The sequence below is a fragment of the Larus michahellis genome, chromosome 5 (assembly GCF_964199755.1).
Source record: "Larus michahellis chromosome 5, bLarMic1.1, whole genome shotgun sequence".
Lineage (NCBI taxonomy): Eukaryota > Metazoa > Chordata > Aves > Charadriiformes > Laridae > Larus > Larus michahellis.
In genome coordinates, this window is record NC_133900.1 from 40,659,844 (window position 1) to 40,675,872 (window position 16,029).

A 16,029-nucleotide genomic window follows, 5' to 3' on the forward strand; every position below is an offset into this window, starting at 1 on the left:
GGTAGTAGTCCTGTTGTTCTACATACAGCTTGGATTCCTTAGCTTAGGTAAAGCACTGAATGAAAGAGAACTATAAAAGAAAATAATACTCAAAATATGAAAGTACTATTAGCTTTTATCTTTCAGATACTACTTCCCATAAATAAACATTATTATACTTCCACCTTTATTAATTTCCTTTTTTTTTTTTTTCTTTTCTTCAGATAAGAAAGCAATTCACATGCAGTAATTTATTTTTATAGCTAGACAGGCACAACCACCATAGCAACATGAATACAATTGTTGAACTTAATTTCACATTTTATGGACAATCAAAAATCTGAAAAAGAAGTCATCTTGCTAGATGTTTCCTTTTCCCAAGCTTTGAATTAATGACAACAGCTTGGTCTTGCAAATGTGTATAATGTAATTTTTTCCTAGTAAATAGATCCAATCACTTCTCAACTTCAGCGGAATCCCTCATACATGGTGAAAACTTCTTGGGTACCTCAGTGAATAACTCCTCAATATAATTTTGCATCTTTTACACCTATCCAAAGTACTGTCAGTGGGGAAGTTTAGGGATTAGAGCTAGTCAGCTAGTAACACACTATTTTTAAGGACGTACTCATACTTAAGGGAACAGTAAATACAATAAATCACTAGTACATAGAATACCATGAATTACAGTAAGCAGCAAGTTTAAACCTGTCTTTATATTAAGGATTTGACTAAAGCAGGAGCAGGAGTTAACTAAATGTAATCTATTCGCACAAATATTAAGTACTGTACAAAATGTCTTTTAGGGTGGACTTTGAGCTTCTAAGCAATGAATATCCTGCAAAATGGTCATGGAAAGGAGTAAATATAACTGAAAGCTACTAATATAACAGCTACTTGTGACTAAAACCTAACATCATTATATTGTAGCTGTCCTTGAAGTCTTAAGCCAGTCAAAGGAACACGACTCATTTATATGTGACTCATTTATAACACCATTCACCTAAAAAAACCCCAAAAAACATATTCCAGAGTTATCTTCTAAGATCCTGAAGAAGGGCTAGGGTGACAGGACTCAGAAATCAATAGCTACTCTATTCTGTATTCAGTAGCAACATCTGGGTGCACATGCACATTCCAAAACCAGATGGCCTGAACCAGCTGCAGCCACACAGATGCGACATTATCCCTCTGTGGAGTGTATCAGCCACATCCAAGCTGCATGTTGGGCTAGGACCCACATGTTCAACACCCCCTATTGCCTGGAATTAAATGCATGTAAGAACAGCTGACGTGTAGAAGAAGAGGGAACACTCTTCCCAAACCCAAGAAAATGAAAGTGAAATGTAAATATTATTTGTCATGTTACCTAGCATTAGCTGAGTGTCATATATACATACAGGATTACTATTTAAACTATACACTATTTCATTTATTCATTTATTGAATGTTTGGAGACCTGTTTAACACATTGCTAACGCACTTTTATTACAGTTGAAATGGTTTTAGCTCCAATATTCACCGCTGCTTGCCCAAGCCAACTCAGAACAAGAGATTCTTGCTTTTTAAAAGCTACAGAGAACATATTCTCATCTGAAATGCAAATACTGAACACAAAGTGTGCCAAGTAGTTCCTGAAATTGAAAAAATCTGAATAAGTCAATCTAGACCAAGAATATACCTCAATAAACAGAATTAGAAAAAACATACATTAAGCATCCACATACACAAAAGTGTCAAAATAAACCACATACAAGTGCATGTAACTATAAATTTGAGTAATTAAAGACCATCTATTAAGCAACTGCTGCTAGAAATAAATGTTGTGCTGTTAAGGTTTTCCAAAAGAAAACTAAGCCTCCATTCTATGGTGAGATATTTTAAACTGTTTCAAATGAATCAGAACCATTAACAAGATTTGTTTTTTCTTCAATAACGAGCAAGAGAAATCAGCTTTATGCAAGGGCACTGATCCAGCCCTGAAACAGAATTCTTAAGGATAATGTTGTAAATTCTCAAACTTAATCTCGAAGAGAAGCTACAGATCCTGTAAAACTAACAGACAGTGTTACATACACTACAGGCACATCATGGGTTTCTTTCCCTCATGCAAAGAACTAACCAGGTCCGTATTTTGGTAAAGTAATTATGTTAAAAGAAGTAACAATACAGAAACATATCACAACTGTTTCATTAAGTATTATCACTACACAGTACCTTCACGTGTATCTTGACTAATGAGGCCAATCAGAGTTTTGTCAGATTCTTTCTGATAAGACAAGCACGCACTTTAGAAACATGTTTACATTTCTACTTGACAACTGTACAAAACCATCTTTTCCCCCACAAGCAGTAAGATAATTTTGCAAATCAGGTAGATATTTAAGTAACAGAGCTCTCTCTACTGGTACACTCTCCTTACCAAGGTGTGGCACTCTTGAGGGGTTAGGTAAAATGGGAGATGATCTCAATGGTCTCTCTTGCGATGTTAGTGAGCTTCAAAAAATCTCTGCCACCCCTGTTTGGACTCTGCCTAGGACACCCACTCCCCACACACATGTTACCTCTTGCAGGTACTGAGAACAGATATAAAATAAAAATGAAGAAACCAAAAAGATGGCTGTTCTTGACATCTTATGACAATCTTTATAAAGGGTCTTATGAGAATAGGTAAAGATCACTGAAAGACTCTACTGGCAAAGACCCTTAGCGGTAATGATACTGTTCATGCAATCTCCACAGAAGAAATAACTACAAGTCTACATTAGCACTAAAGGTAAGTGCTTTGTGAATTCCTATACCAGCAAGTACTATGAGCAATACAGTGAGTGGTTAGTTATTTCAAGTTTTAGACTCTAGTCTGACTACAGACATGCAGGGCTCCCGGAGGCTGGATATTTTTGACTAACACAAAGAAAAGAAAATAGGCCCAACAAGAATCCTTAGCCACATTTTTAAAAGTAGCATTTAGATATGGTTGTATACAAGAGTTTCATCTCCTTGTCTAGAAATTGTATTTGTTTTGGAGCCATTACTTGTTATAGCTCTCAATTATGGGGCTTTACTTCACTTTCAGGTCCACTATAGTTACACAAGCAAGAGAAATGTTTGCAGGTACGGGTCTCCCTGTGTAACAACAGACATGCTAAGCAGTAAGACACTGAAGTCTTGAGATATTAAGATAGACCACTTTCCCAAAACTGTGTTTTTAAAGCACAAATTGCTGATAATATAAAGAGAGACCTTTTACAATCAACACTGTACATTACAATCAACATTAATTTGAATCACTTTCTGAAGGACTTCAAGTACTGTATAATCACGTGTATACACTTCCCAAGAAACAGCTATTATTGTCACAGGCACAGTATCAAGCATCTAAAAGATGAGTCAATAGCTCGTTATTTAGCACTGTATATACAAATAGGTAGCTTCACCCATGGACAGTTAATTACAACTAACTCCAAACCTGCGCTAAGTTATTTTCATTCTGAAACAATCTGCATATTTTAGAGCATAAAGAGTAATGAAAGGTAGTTGAAGTTGCACTGGTAACAGCAGAGCTGAGCAACCATATCTCATAGGAAGGCAGGCACCCCACAGTAGCTAACACCAATGCCCCTTCCCCAAACTTGAGAAAATTGCCCATACATGAGCTTACATTTACATTGAAGCATATAAATAACCCTGCAGAACGTATTTTAGCATGCAAAGGTATTAGTTAGCCCCTTTTCCACTCCACTCTTTCAGTACCCTCTGACCAATGATGAAATGAGTCACAAGGGTCTTGTGAGTTGACGCACCATAGATATAATGTTCAATGCTTCAATTTGGTCCGACAGAAGTTTCTGTGACTGGCGCAGTTTAACTTGGATCGCAGTCGCTGCTGCTCTGCGCAACCCTATTTATATGAAGAGAGCGGAGAGCCAAAACGGTTGCCTTGTAATTAGTTCAGGCATGTTTGAATCCAGAAGGGAAACTCTTTTCAGTTTATTTTCCTCGGGAATGCTACAAAGTTCCACTACGGCTTTACAGTGTAACCATGCGGATTCAAAAAAGGCCCCTCATTCACCTAGAGAAAAATCAAATTATACTACTGAATTGTTCTCCTGTTTCTCGGCTTTGCTCTGAACACACTGAAATGTTTGAAAACACCATTTCTGAGAATTTGTTATCTGTAGCGTCAAAGGCATTCCTGGCAGAAAAAAGAAAGTCTTGTTGAGGGCAAAATTCAGTCAAGATGACTGTAAAACCTAATCCACACCTTTGAATTTGGACTGAATATCCATCACTTAAACATCTTGTAAATGACCCAATTTGTTTACACGGCCCTGTAGCTTTTTATGACTTTTCCATAAAGAAGTTATTACATCCATTCCTTTTATTTTGTTTTAGAGCATTTGAATGAGCCCCAGAACCACAAGCAAGTGAAACAGACTCTCTGCAGATGGAAGTGGCCTCATATAACTCACCACTACCGGTGAAATAGTCAGAACGGCGCTTTCAGTTTGAAAATGCCATACCTTCACACACAGCAAAAGAATTTCCTGCGCCATATGTCTTTTTTAAGGTTTAACTATTGTATAAAATGAGTGCTGGTTTCCTCTCAATCAGAGGAGGAACCTGGAGCCCCTCGGACTCGTGCCTCTGATTGTTTTGAGCAAGCAGGAAGGCAACCTGATGGTTACACGGTGAAGTACACCAAGGGAAAAAAAATACTTTAAAAATAAAGAAACGCCAACTTTTCAGATACTCCAGTTGTTACCACGCAATGGCTCATCCAACAAAGCTCCCCAAATAACAGTTTAATGAAAGACTGGACAACTGAATTTTCTGGAACAGACTATAGCTAAAGATAATTAAAATAAGCAATATTATCCATTATTTCACAAATCTCTTCCAGGAAAGTAAGTTTCCCACTTCATGTGCTTTTAAACAAATGATGCTTTAAAAGTGGCATGGAGAGATTAACAGCTATAGATTGACATGGAAGGTGTGGCAAAAATGTCACCAAGATAATTTTTCCAGTGTAAGCTACTCTTCAAATATAACATTCCCTGGTATTTTACACCTGGACGTTTCCCTCACAGAAAATTACAACTTTGCTGAAATGTGCCAAACTGAGTAATGATTTAAAGATGTGGAATATCAAAACTACAAAAAGGGCATCACTCCTTTACCTTTTACTGCCTGAATCTAGTTTGAAGGCCATTTATCAGATTACAGGACGAAATCCCTAATTAACTGCAGCACCTAACCTCCTGCCTCCCCTCCTTCTTACATAATTTATTGCCAATTGATAATCAGAATAATACAGCCAAAGCAATGCAAAAAGAAATTAAATGTACAGCAAACACAGGCAGCATTGTTTCCTTTTCTCAAGACTTTCTTTGCTTTTTCTGAGACAGATTTAATATTTCAAGAAAAGCCACATAAGGGCAATGACGGAGTTTAAATCCAGCACTCAAAGTTATCACCAGCAGTGCCAGACATTTGCTGAAAGCTTGGAAGACCTCCCTTGCTTTCCTTCAGGAGAACTGTAGTATCATAGAGAAGGTAAAAAGATAACAACCCAACTAACACCACCGTTTGTTCACAAGAGTACTAAAAAATTAAAACTAAAGATCCCTACTTCCAGCCACAGTGCTGGCAAGGTGGGTGACCAGAGGAAAGCATCTGCTGCCCTGCCGCTGCCTGGTCCTTCACCCGGCTTTATTCAGAACCAGTGCATACCTTGCACTTAATGTAAAGAAATCAGTACAACATTGCTCGAACTGAGCCATGCCTGCATACCATTTGAAAACAGTCAATAACCAGTTTTAACAAACTGAAGGAGAAAATCCAGTGTTTAGGGCTTTCAGGGAGTAGAGGAACAGAGTTGCTCTTTGCCCTAGAAGAATCTCCTTAAAACATCTGTGTTTATAATGATACCTTGAATGAATTCACCGTAAAGCATAAGATTAATGAATAATTTATGAGGATTAATTCACAAAAAGACACGTTGCCACTGAAAAAAAAACCACAGATAAGGTCTTACTGGTTACTCCCTTGCAACTATCCCATTCTCACTACTATAAAACGACGCCACTACATGGTAACCAACCTTTGAACATTTTCTTATTTCATGTGCAAATGTTTTTTCTGCCTGGATTGTGTTGGACTGAAGTACATGGGAGGTTAATTCATACTCTCTTTCCCCAGCCCCAAACACCTGCATATGAAAATGGCAGTAAGGTGAAAAAAAAAAAAAAAAAAGAAAAAAAAAAGCAGCGACTAGCACTGTGAACATCTTCACTGCAGAGTTAACCTGTATAGCCTTGAATTAGCCCAGCTTGAATGAGAACAGCCACACAGGGAAACAATAACTCAGCAGCTCAGAGATTGAACTAATCAGCTGATGAGTTCCTTTAACTTGAGCTGCCGCCAGCTTACCTGATGGTACAGTCGGCAAAGGTAGAAGCCCATTGACACAAGTCGAGAGGTGGCACACGCTCACAGGACTTCACGGGAACCCACAGCAACAAGAAGCCAAGCAGCCCACAACCCCAGTGCAAATGTACGATCATGCCTAAGCGAGGTGAATGTCAAAGTTCAAAATCATGGGCATGCTTAACAAAGATGGGAGTACTTGGAACAGAACTAATTGAACTCAGAAGACAGGCCTTGCTAACCCTAATGCAGAAGGCCTGTAGGAGACCAAGGAATTAGTTGGGCTCTCTCCTTTCGTTTACATTTATTTTCTAATAGGTCTTATACTCCGGGCATATAAGGCTTTCTTCATGAGTGTCTAGAGTCCTGCCTTGTCTCACCCAGCTGACCAGCTTCTGTAGAAATTGATTAGGTTATGAAAACACGTAGATGTGCTATTGTACAAGCGCTTTGTAAGATGGGGTAGCTTCACATAAAAGAAAACTGCTTAGTATACTGTAGGGTCATGAAATTAAGCACAAATTACCCAATATAACACTGGGTATATATTTATAAAAATCTCCGTAGAAGGATGTCAAGAAGAGATCAGAAGACAGACAAACCCTAAGGCTACAATGTCTATGGCTCAAGGCATGAATAAGTCTTCCTGGCACTGCCACCTTAAAATAACATCCTACGATTTAATAAAGCCTCTAGAAAACACAAACTTATATTTTATCTTCAAAGTAGCACATTATGAATTTTCACTCACCTACTTGAAAAGAAGCATTTCACATTCAAACACAAACTGCCAAAGTTTTCCTCAAAAGGGAACGACAGGGCTGAGTAAGTTTTAATGTACAATTAATTTCTCAGAAACTCCAAAACAACTAAGCACTCATACAGATACCCAAGTGCTATTAAAATAACTATATTTCTACATGTTCACTCTGTTCATTTTCTGTTGTGTAACTTTTTCTAAGTCCCACAGGTTTTCACTGAAAGACTACTTATGTGCAGGCCTATTCCTAAGACACTTACACACCAGGAACCGTATTTTCCACGACACGCACTTTGTGACTAAAAAGCAAAGGCATGGCTCTGGTAAAGCTGAGCTATCTATAAAGCAACTGAAGAGGCTCATTTCCAGCTAAGGGAAGTGGGCTCGCATGGCGCATCCTCTTTCTAGTAATCGGGAACTGCCAGACACAGCGAAAACCAAAAGTAGAAACTACCCAACAGCAACAATAAACCCCAAAACCACTCTGCTATAATGCACAACCACTGCTGTAGGGTGCAAACCAGCACTTTGCTATTACATGTTGACTATGTAATAATTAGATTCAAAGGGTTTGGACAAAGTTATAAGATATAAAAGACATTATGTTTATTTGAAGACTAAGTTCAACATAAGCACTTTGGTAGTATAGCTGTCAATGTCTCAAGGTATGCCCTGTGTTTTTTCGCAGATATAAAACTCTGTATCTAACTGAAAAACAAACTAAAAACACGCAAACAACATGACATATAGCTTTTAAAGTCTGATCTGCAAACCTAATAAGAACCAGTCACTGCAAAAATAAGCTTTTACCTGTTTCTCCCTTAAATTCCATTCAAGCTATTTAACAAAGATACAGGAAGGCTGGAGTGCCTACATATTTGGGACAGGCAGCAAATGGTCTGTGCTTTTAAAACCCTTACTTTTACCTACCAGAAGCAGCAGGACTAAGGGGAAATCCCAAGCAGCACTTGCTGAATAGCAGGCAATACACCAGAAATCAACTACGAAGGCAAAAAACATTTTTTAAAACTTTCTTCCACTGCAATTTATTGCGGTGTTGAAGAACTTCTCTAATTTGCCACAATCTTTTGCTTAAATTCAAAAGAGGACATGGTGCAATTCTCCACTCTCCAGGAAAAGGGCTTTAAAATATTACAAAACAAATCTTGGACTAAACAGAAATACATTAAACTTGAGGAAAATTGCATCACTATCAAGTTTCCCTTTAGATGACACGTGCTCATATTTTATACTTCCTTGTCTTCTCAAAGTGAAGAAAAATTCTGCTACCCAGCAGCAGTCAGCAGACTGTACTGGCACTCGTCAACTCAACAAGAGTCAGCAGAGGCGGCGCTGATTCCCACTGCTTTGAAGTATGTTGGTTTATAAGAGGTAAGTCTGCAGTCAGATGACTGCACTCAAGCAAAAGCACTGACATTCCCATCTGCAAGGATTCCATACGCTGCATCACTTGGACATCCACACCTTCTCTGTGGTGTTCAGCCCAAGTTAAATGAACTTAATCAGAAACTTTATGTTGGGATGCTGTCCCCATCTCTAAATAAGCTGCAAGTTCCGTTTGGACATACATGAACCAGGGAATCTTCTAGATAGTTGTGAGGAGGCATGTGAGGCCACACACGTGCTGAGGTGACGAGAGAAGCTCCCTCTGGAACTTCAGCTACTCTCTCAGTTTCAGCTGCATCCACCAACTTTTCCCAAGGATGGCCTGAGACAAGCAAGTCTCAAACTCCAGCTAAGGGCTCCTGTTTTGTTTTGGGTTTTTTTAAGTGATATAAATCTTGCCCATTTCAGAAGATTTAAGAAATACATTATGAAGTGATCAATTAGTGAAAAAAAACCAACATACCAAACACCCAAACAAAAAAAAACCCACACAACTTAAAAGAAATTAAGATCCATCAAAAGATAGATCATCACCAGTACATTACCTGTGCTGCAGGATTGACAGAAATCGTTAAATAAGTCCTTTGGTTTTATAAGATTGATTTCAGCAACTCTATTTCTCTATTTACTGCTGTTCGTTCACACTTGAAACTGACTGCAGGAAAATTAACATTTTTAACTAGTTGTTCCTGGTGAGTTGCTAACTGACCTTAATTTCTTGGTCTTCTGAAGTCATTCATTACTACATTTTAAATGTACATGCCACATAAGCTATACACTTCATTGCTTATGGCGCCAGATAATAGTTTTTAAAAAATTTTCTATCAAGACATCCTCATATTTCTCATAGAAATTGTAACATCTGATAGCTTAGCAAAATTACTTTAAACCTTTGTCACTTCTTGTCCTAAGACAGCCAAGAAAACAGAACTTAGATTCTCCTGCCACCTCAAATTGTAATAAAATCTGAATTAAACTAAATATCACATAAGCAGGTGCACTTAGACCACCAGAGTTGTCATTAGAATTGTCATTCACATTACGCAATCCTTCAATAGTTCCCTCAGACGTTGTTGAAGTTACAGAAACAGGATGAAGATACTACATAAAAATAGCATTCAAAAGTAGATGGAAAAGTAGCAAAAACTATAATAGAACGAAGACATAAATAAACCATCCAAGTAATCAAATTCAACATGAAAGAGATTGAGTTTTGTTCCTTAAAAGAAACTGAGTGATCAATTTTTCTTGACTCTACTTCAATATGGAAAAATGGTAATAAATACATCAGACAGCCATTAGAGAAATGACAAAGCCACCTAAGTATGAAAAACCCATCAAAGCATAATCAGTTTTTCAACATGACAAAGAACTGTGGAAATGAAATCCATCCAGAGAAGTGGGACCCATCACTACACACACCATTGACCGCTACTTCAGTTTCCAGAAGATGATTGCATAAAGTTCCTTGGTCCTCCAGATGAATATTTACTCAGTTGAATTACAAATAAAAACATTAAAGATAAATAAGATTTTTTTCAACAAAATAACATAAAACCCCCTACTGTCAAGCAAAGTTTACAAATAAAACCTGTTCCTAAAGAAAATCTGACTGTAACAGAGGGCCAATACAAACCAGGAGGTAGTTTTAAGTGGTTTCAAACAGATCTATGCTGGCCCCACAACAACCATCACACTGAATTCCTAGGACGTAGCAGCAAAATAATGTGTTTTAAGAATATCTAATTTACAATTACAAAGAAATATTTACACTAGCAAATTGTCACCTAAAATGATACTCACTATGCAGCAGAAACGAGAGAACTCCTTATGTCTGCATTTAATAAACAGAGTCAAACTGTAATTTTGAAGTTAATAATTATTTGGCTAGTAAATAAATAGAAAATAATTATGAAAAAATAAATCCTGAAGCACACGCTTACCCTTTGTAACATAAGTAGTCCCACTGATTTCATAACTGGTCATAGACAACTTCAGTATCACCTTGAAGCAATAGCTACAGCACCCACGTGTGCCGCTGAGTAACACTGTAATCCACTCTACTGCAAAACTTCTTGGCCATTTCGCAGTTTCACAAGCAGAGGACAGAATTTTTATTTGTAGACTGCGCGAGGGAAAAATCTCCCTCTCTCCTGACCAAAGATTATTTGGCACGCGAACAGCAATATCTCATTCTCATACTCCAGGGAGTTTTAACCTGCCTCTAGCTAAAAGCTATACAATCTTCAGATTGCAGCAGAGTGTAAAAATCACTCTAATTAAATCAAGTAAGAACTGGTTTGACCAGTGTTACTGATCCCCCAAATAATTAAAATCAGTTAAGAAAAGTCAGGGGTTGGTACTTAGCTGTACCTGAACTCGTACTAATTTTTTAAAGAAGTTTTGCAATGAACCACTAGAAAGCAAACTTCAAGTAAGCTACAAGAAGAACCTGGACTGTTGTAGGTATAAACTACCACAGAACACATTTTCAGGGCACTTAAAAAAAATAATATTCTCCTAGCTTTGCATTTGTTCTAAGATGTAGTGACTGTATCTTAGAGCATGCCAAATTGCATTGCAAACCAGTTGCAGCCTGACCTAAGACAGCTGCGTTTCTGATATATGTGAACAGAACGCAGTTTGTGTTGTCACATATACTTATACCTATTTACATCAGTTTTGCTCCTATGCCGTACGATCTACTGTTCACGCTTTAGCGTTGTGCTCCCATTGTTGGGCCCCGGTGGCCCTTCAGGGCCCAGCTGCGTCACCCTGTAACAAACCTCTCAGGGCAGACTGACAGCATAGCAGGTTTCTTTCCAGCCCTGGCAAAGTTAAAGCAGAGCAATGGTAATTCTCTGTGTGTCGATATGCTTCATACGCACACCATGCAAATTTAACAGAAAGCAGGATAACAGCACGAGACTTTAGTACATTGGCGCCAAGTCCATTCTGTCACAAAGTGGTGCCCTAAAGCCTCTAAACGCCGGGTAAGCTGGGAAGGGGTAGAGAGTGAGTGATTTCTTTTCTCACACAGAGCAGATAATTTCCTGTACCATGCACAAAGTCTGATTGGTTTCCTGTCAGAATAGCCGGGTCTCTGAGTCTTTTGATCACTTTCCTCTGGCCCTTCACAGTGGCTCTGATTAGAGATTGATCCCCGTGCTGCTCTTTGATCAGCAGCTCCGGCAGGCCGCAGGTGCCATATATCATCACATTAGCAGGCCACAGCAGCATTAATCTCCCCCCTGCTAAATTCACTAGCGGCCTGCATACTCTGCTCATACACAGAGCACTTGCAGAGGTCTCTGAAACTTTGCTTTCTATTAAAAGATGTGATGTAGAATACTTTTATCTGGGGAGTCCCAAGTTCAAAGTTGAGAGAATTGAATTAGCCCCGAATCTGCGTTTCTGCTTTATTTCATTACAGTTCAGAGAGTTTTGAGAGCTCCCAGCTTAGCCTTTTGTGTTGGTTTGTGCCCAGGGAGAAAGCTTGTTCTAGCTGACAGGAAAAGTACTAAATTTTTCAACACCCCTCCACCCCCCCGTACATTAAGGACCAAGGTTTCCATGAATGTATGCTAACAGACTTAAGTTTAGATACTCTACACGAAGTGTGGTTTCGTGCAGTATATAACGTTTCAGTTTGTAAAATATTCTTTAAAATGACTTCATAATAGCAGATCAAGAGGAAAGGCGCTTAAAAATCTGAATAATGTAAATCATATGGAGTTCAGAGGCTAAGCAAATTACACACCCCGAAGCTGCCCTCGCTGTATGAAAGGAGTCTTTCTCCAGCTCTGCGCAGCCCCAGCCCAAGGGAACTTGCATTTGAGAGTTTTCTAAACATTTCAGGTACACTTGAAAGTTGAAAGTAATTCTCATTTCCTATGCAGGATTAGCTCGTTTCCAGCCTGGACAAAATACCACTCATTCACGCACAGACGTAAAAAAAAACCCTCCCCCGAGAGCTAAGAGGGTACAAAGGTGCGCGGGCCATTGCTTTTTTTTTTTTTTTTTTTTTTTTTTGGGTGGGGGGGAACATTTTGCCCCTCCGAGCGCAGAGGGGGGAGCCACCGAACCGCTGCCCTTGTACCCGCAGCGCTGCCCCGCCGGCGGCGGGCAGACACCCAGCTGCCGAGCCCCGCTCATCCCGGCCCGGCCACAGAGCTTCTTCCCCCTCCTCCACCTCCACCACCACCACCACCCGCGCTCCCCTCCGCGGCGCCGGGCAGCCCCGCGGGCTGGCGAGCTCCCCTCCGCGCCGCTCCGCTCCCCTCCGCGCCGGCCGCTCGCTCGCCCCCGCCCCGGGCTGCGCGGCGGCGGCGGCGGGAGCTGCCGCTCCTCCTTACCGTTCTGCTCCTTGGCGCCGGAGAAGGCGAACTTGCTGCTGAGGTCGGACTCGGCGGCGGCCCCCTGCCTCCGGCCGGCCAGGGCAGATGTCAGCAGGAACAGCCCGAGGAGGAGCATTGGGCCGGCGGGGCGAGGGGCTGCGGCGGGGCAGGCGGGGGCGGCGCGGCACCGGGGCCCGGGCGTCTCTCAGCAGCGCCCGGCGCGGGCTGCGCCGCTGGGGAGAAGGCAGCACTGAGCCTGCTCTGGCAGCGGAGAATTGCAGGGTAGTTTCCACATAATCCCATCCAAAACTTTTTCCTACGGCCCTTTTCTGTGTGTCTCCAGGTTTTGTTTTTCTTTGGTTTTTTTTTTTTTTTCTCCCTCCTCTCTCTTTTCAAAAAAAAAAAAAAAAAAAAAGGATCAAAGCAAAATCTGGACCCAGACCAGCTTCCCAAGGACTAAACAACCCGGGGCCGGGAGAGGCGGGGGCCAGCGGGGCCGCCGCTGCGACGGAGAAGCGCGCACCTGTCAGCCGGCAACCGGCGAGGGTGGGCGGGCAAGGGGCGGGCGAGGAGGCTCTCGCAAGAAATAACCTTCCCTCTCCCTCGACTCGGCTCGGCTCGCTTCGGCGGCCCCCGCAGCCAACAACTCGGGCCGAGTCCTGCCCGGCTCCCCCCGCCCCGCCGTCTCTCCTCCTCGACGGCGAGGGCGGCACCTGGCGCGGCCGTTTACGCCCCGGGAAGTTGTGGGATGGCGGTGGGGGGGGAGGAAGAAGAAGGAGGAGGAGAAGGCGAGCGGGGCGGCCTCTGCCGCTCTGTGTGTGTGTGTCCGTGTCCCCCCCGCCCCGTCTCTCACGGCCAAATGGCGGCGCAACAGGTGCTGGGGCGGCGGGACGAGGGTCGCCTCTGCCCCCTGCGGGGGGCAGAGGCGACCCTCGTCCCGCCGCCCCAGCCCCCGGCTGCCTCACGAAAGGGGCTTTCCCCCGCCTCGCCGTGAAGCAGACAGGGTTAAGTTTCTACCTGGTCCAGTGGGGGTTGTCCCTGCCCATGGCAGGGGGGTTGGAACTAGATGGTCTTCAAGGTCCCTTCCAACCCGAACCATCCTACGATTCATTTTTTGCTGTTTCACCAGAAATCAGAACTGAATTTATGGCTAATTCAGGACTTAAAAGGACTGGTTTTACTTCAGTGCTCGTTAAGGTGATGCTGCGTTTAAGCTTCTCTGCTAGAGCTGGCGTTTCTAGTTTGCTTGGCAGAGGGTTTGAACCACGATGCTGTGATGGGTCTGGGTAACAAGACTGAACGCTAACTAGAAACCGGGAGGGCAAAAGAAGCAGTATGACGGACAAATCTTTTTCTCTCGACTGACAAGTTTTGGGAGAGTTGTTTTTAATGGTGACTTCAGCCCCCATAGCTCTGAGGTGGTTTTGGGGATGGATGGGAAGACCTGTATAGCTGTGCTCTCACTCGCTGTCTGGGCAAGATACACAAGAGGGAAACTGAGCCTGCACACGACAGGACTCTTGAGCACATGCTATATAAATTCCTTATCCTTTGACCCAGCTCTTTCCACTATATAACTGAGCTGTTTCTTCGCCTCAGCCAAAGTAACCCTTGAGACAGTGATAAACATCCCCTCTGTTCCTAATAAGTGACATATTTCTAGTAGCAACTGAAAGCTGTCCAGCCAAGCTGGGCTGACTTCTGAAAGGCAGACTTGGAGCATACCGTAAATAGCAACCCTTCCCTTACTGGCTGCGAAGAAAGAAATGTACTCCACAAAGCAGACTGTGTAGTTACTTTTATTATTGTTGCCGTTATTAATTATTATTTTTCCATTTTCACCGTTTTTATTTTAAAAAGGAAATAAAAATAACACGTACTGCTTTCCAGGTCTTCTACCTCGATGATTACTAGCAGTGGTTTTTTTTAATCAAACAAACGGTGTATTGCGCTGTAACTTAACCTTCGTTGCCTGAGGATTTTGTGGGATTCTTTCTGTTTTGGGGAACTGATGGCAAGTTCCCTCCAAAAAGAATGGACCTAATGTCTCACACTGTGTACATGAAAAGTAAAGCACCCGAAGTCTCCCATAGGTTTGAAAATCTAGGCTGCATCAGACCAGTGTTTCATCTGGCATCCTGGCTCTGACTTTTCAAAGGAAAATGCAAGAACCCGCATAGTGGATGAATACGGAATAACACTGCCCGGGGAGGAAGCTTTCATTCTAAACCTCCTGTAATTAAAAATGAGGGTACATTTTTGATCACTAAGGCTCTACATCTTTTCAAAAATGCTTTTGTTGTTAATCCCATCCAAAATACCATGTGCCGTACTCCTTATTCTTAAAATGTACAATCTTATCTGAAATTCATGCTAAGCTATCTATATTTATTTATAATGTAATTGCTCTCCAGCTTTATTAGGTATATGTATGCATTTGAACTAAGAAAATAGAAAAACACAAATTATTTAACTCCTCTACCCTGTTCATTTTCTGTGTTGCAGCCCTATCCTATCCTTTCCCAGCTAGGCATATTTATTACATTTTTCATCTGAATATCTCTATACCTCTAAGCTTTTCAGAGTCACATCTATTTTTGTTATGTTTTACCTGGGGTGTGACAACCAGAATGTAACATTCCAAGGGAAGGCCTAATCTTAACATATATGATGAAGATAAAACTTTTTATTGCATACAGTGTTTCTTATGCATACCTTTATCTTTTTGTTGGATCTACTCATGCAGTGATCCACAGAAATATTGACATTAAAAACAATATTCTGAATGGTTAGAAAATTACAATAAATCAATGTATCTGTAGTTCTGATCATTCCTGCTGGAGCACATTGCATTGCCAATACTGAATTTCCCTTGGGACCACAATGCCGGTGCATCTAGGGCTCTGGTGACTCCAGTACTCAGTACAGATTTCTTTGGATATGTTAAGACACATCTGTATTTTGCTACCACAATGTTCACATTCTTTTCTACATCCATAATAAATATTTTAAACTACACAAAGCTTTGTATTCCTAACTTTTCCACATGCTGAGAATTACACTTCGATCTTTGTCTTTTGTATCAGTCACCATGCCTCATCTCATCTCATCTCATCT

General features: G+C 41.3%; 1 protein-coding gene across 1 annotated transcript in view; it reads right to left on the bottom strand.

Annotated features, from left to right (window-relative positions):
• Positions 1-13,587, bottom strand: part of PDGFC (platelet derived growth factor C) — a 134,861-nt gene extending 121,274 nt beyond the window's left edge. Inside the window, exon 1 of the mRNA XM_074589744.1 lies at positions 12,931-13,587. Coding sequence (XP_074445845.1) covers positions 12,931-13,048 — 118 coding nt within the window. The 5' untranslated portion in view covers positions 13,049-13,587. The remainder of the gene's footprint in view (positions 1-12,930) is intronic.
• Positions 13,588-16,029: the final 2,442 nt, after the last annotated feature.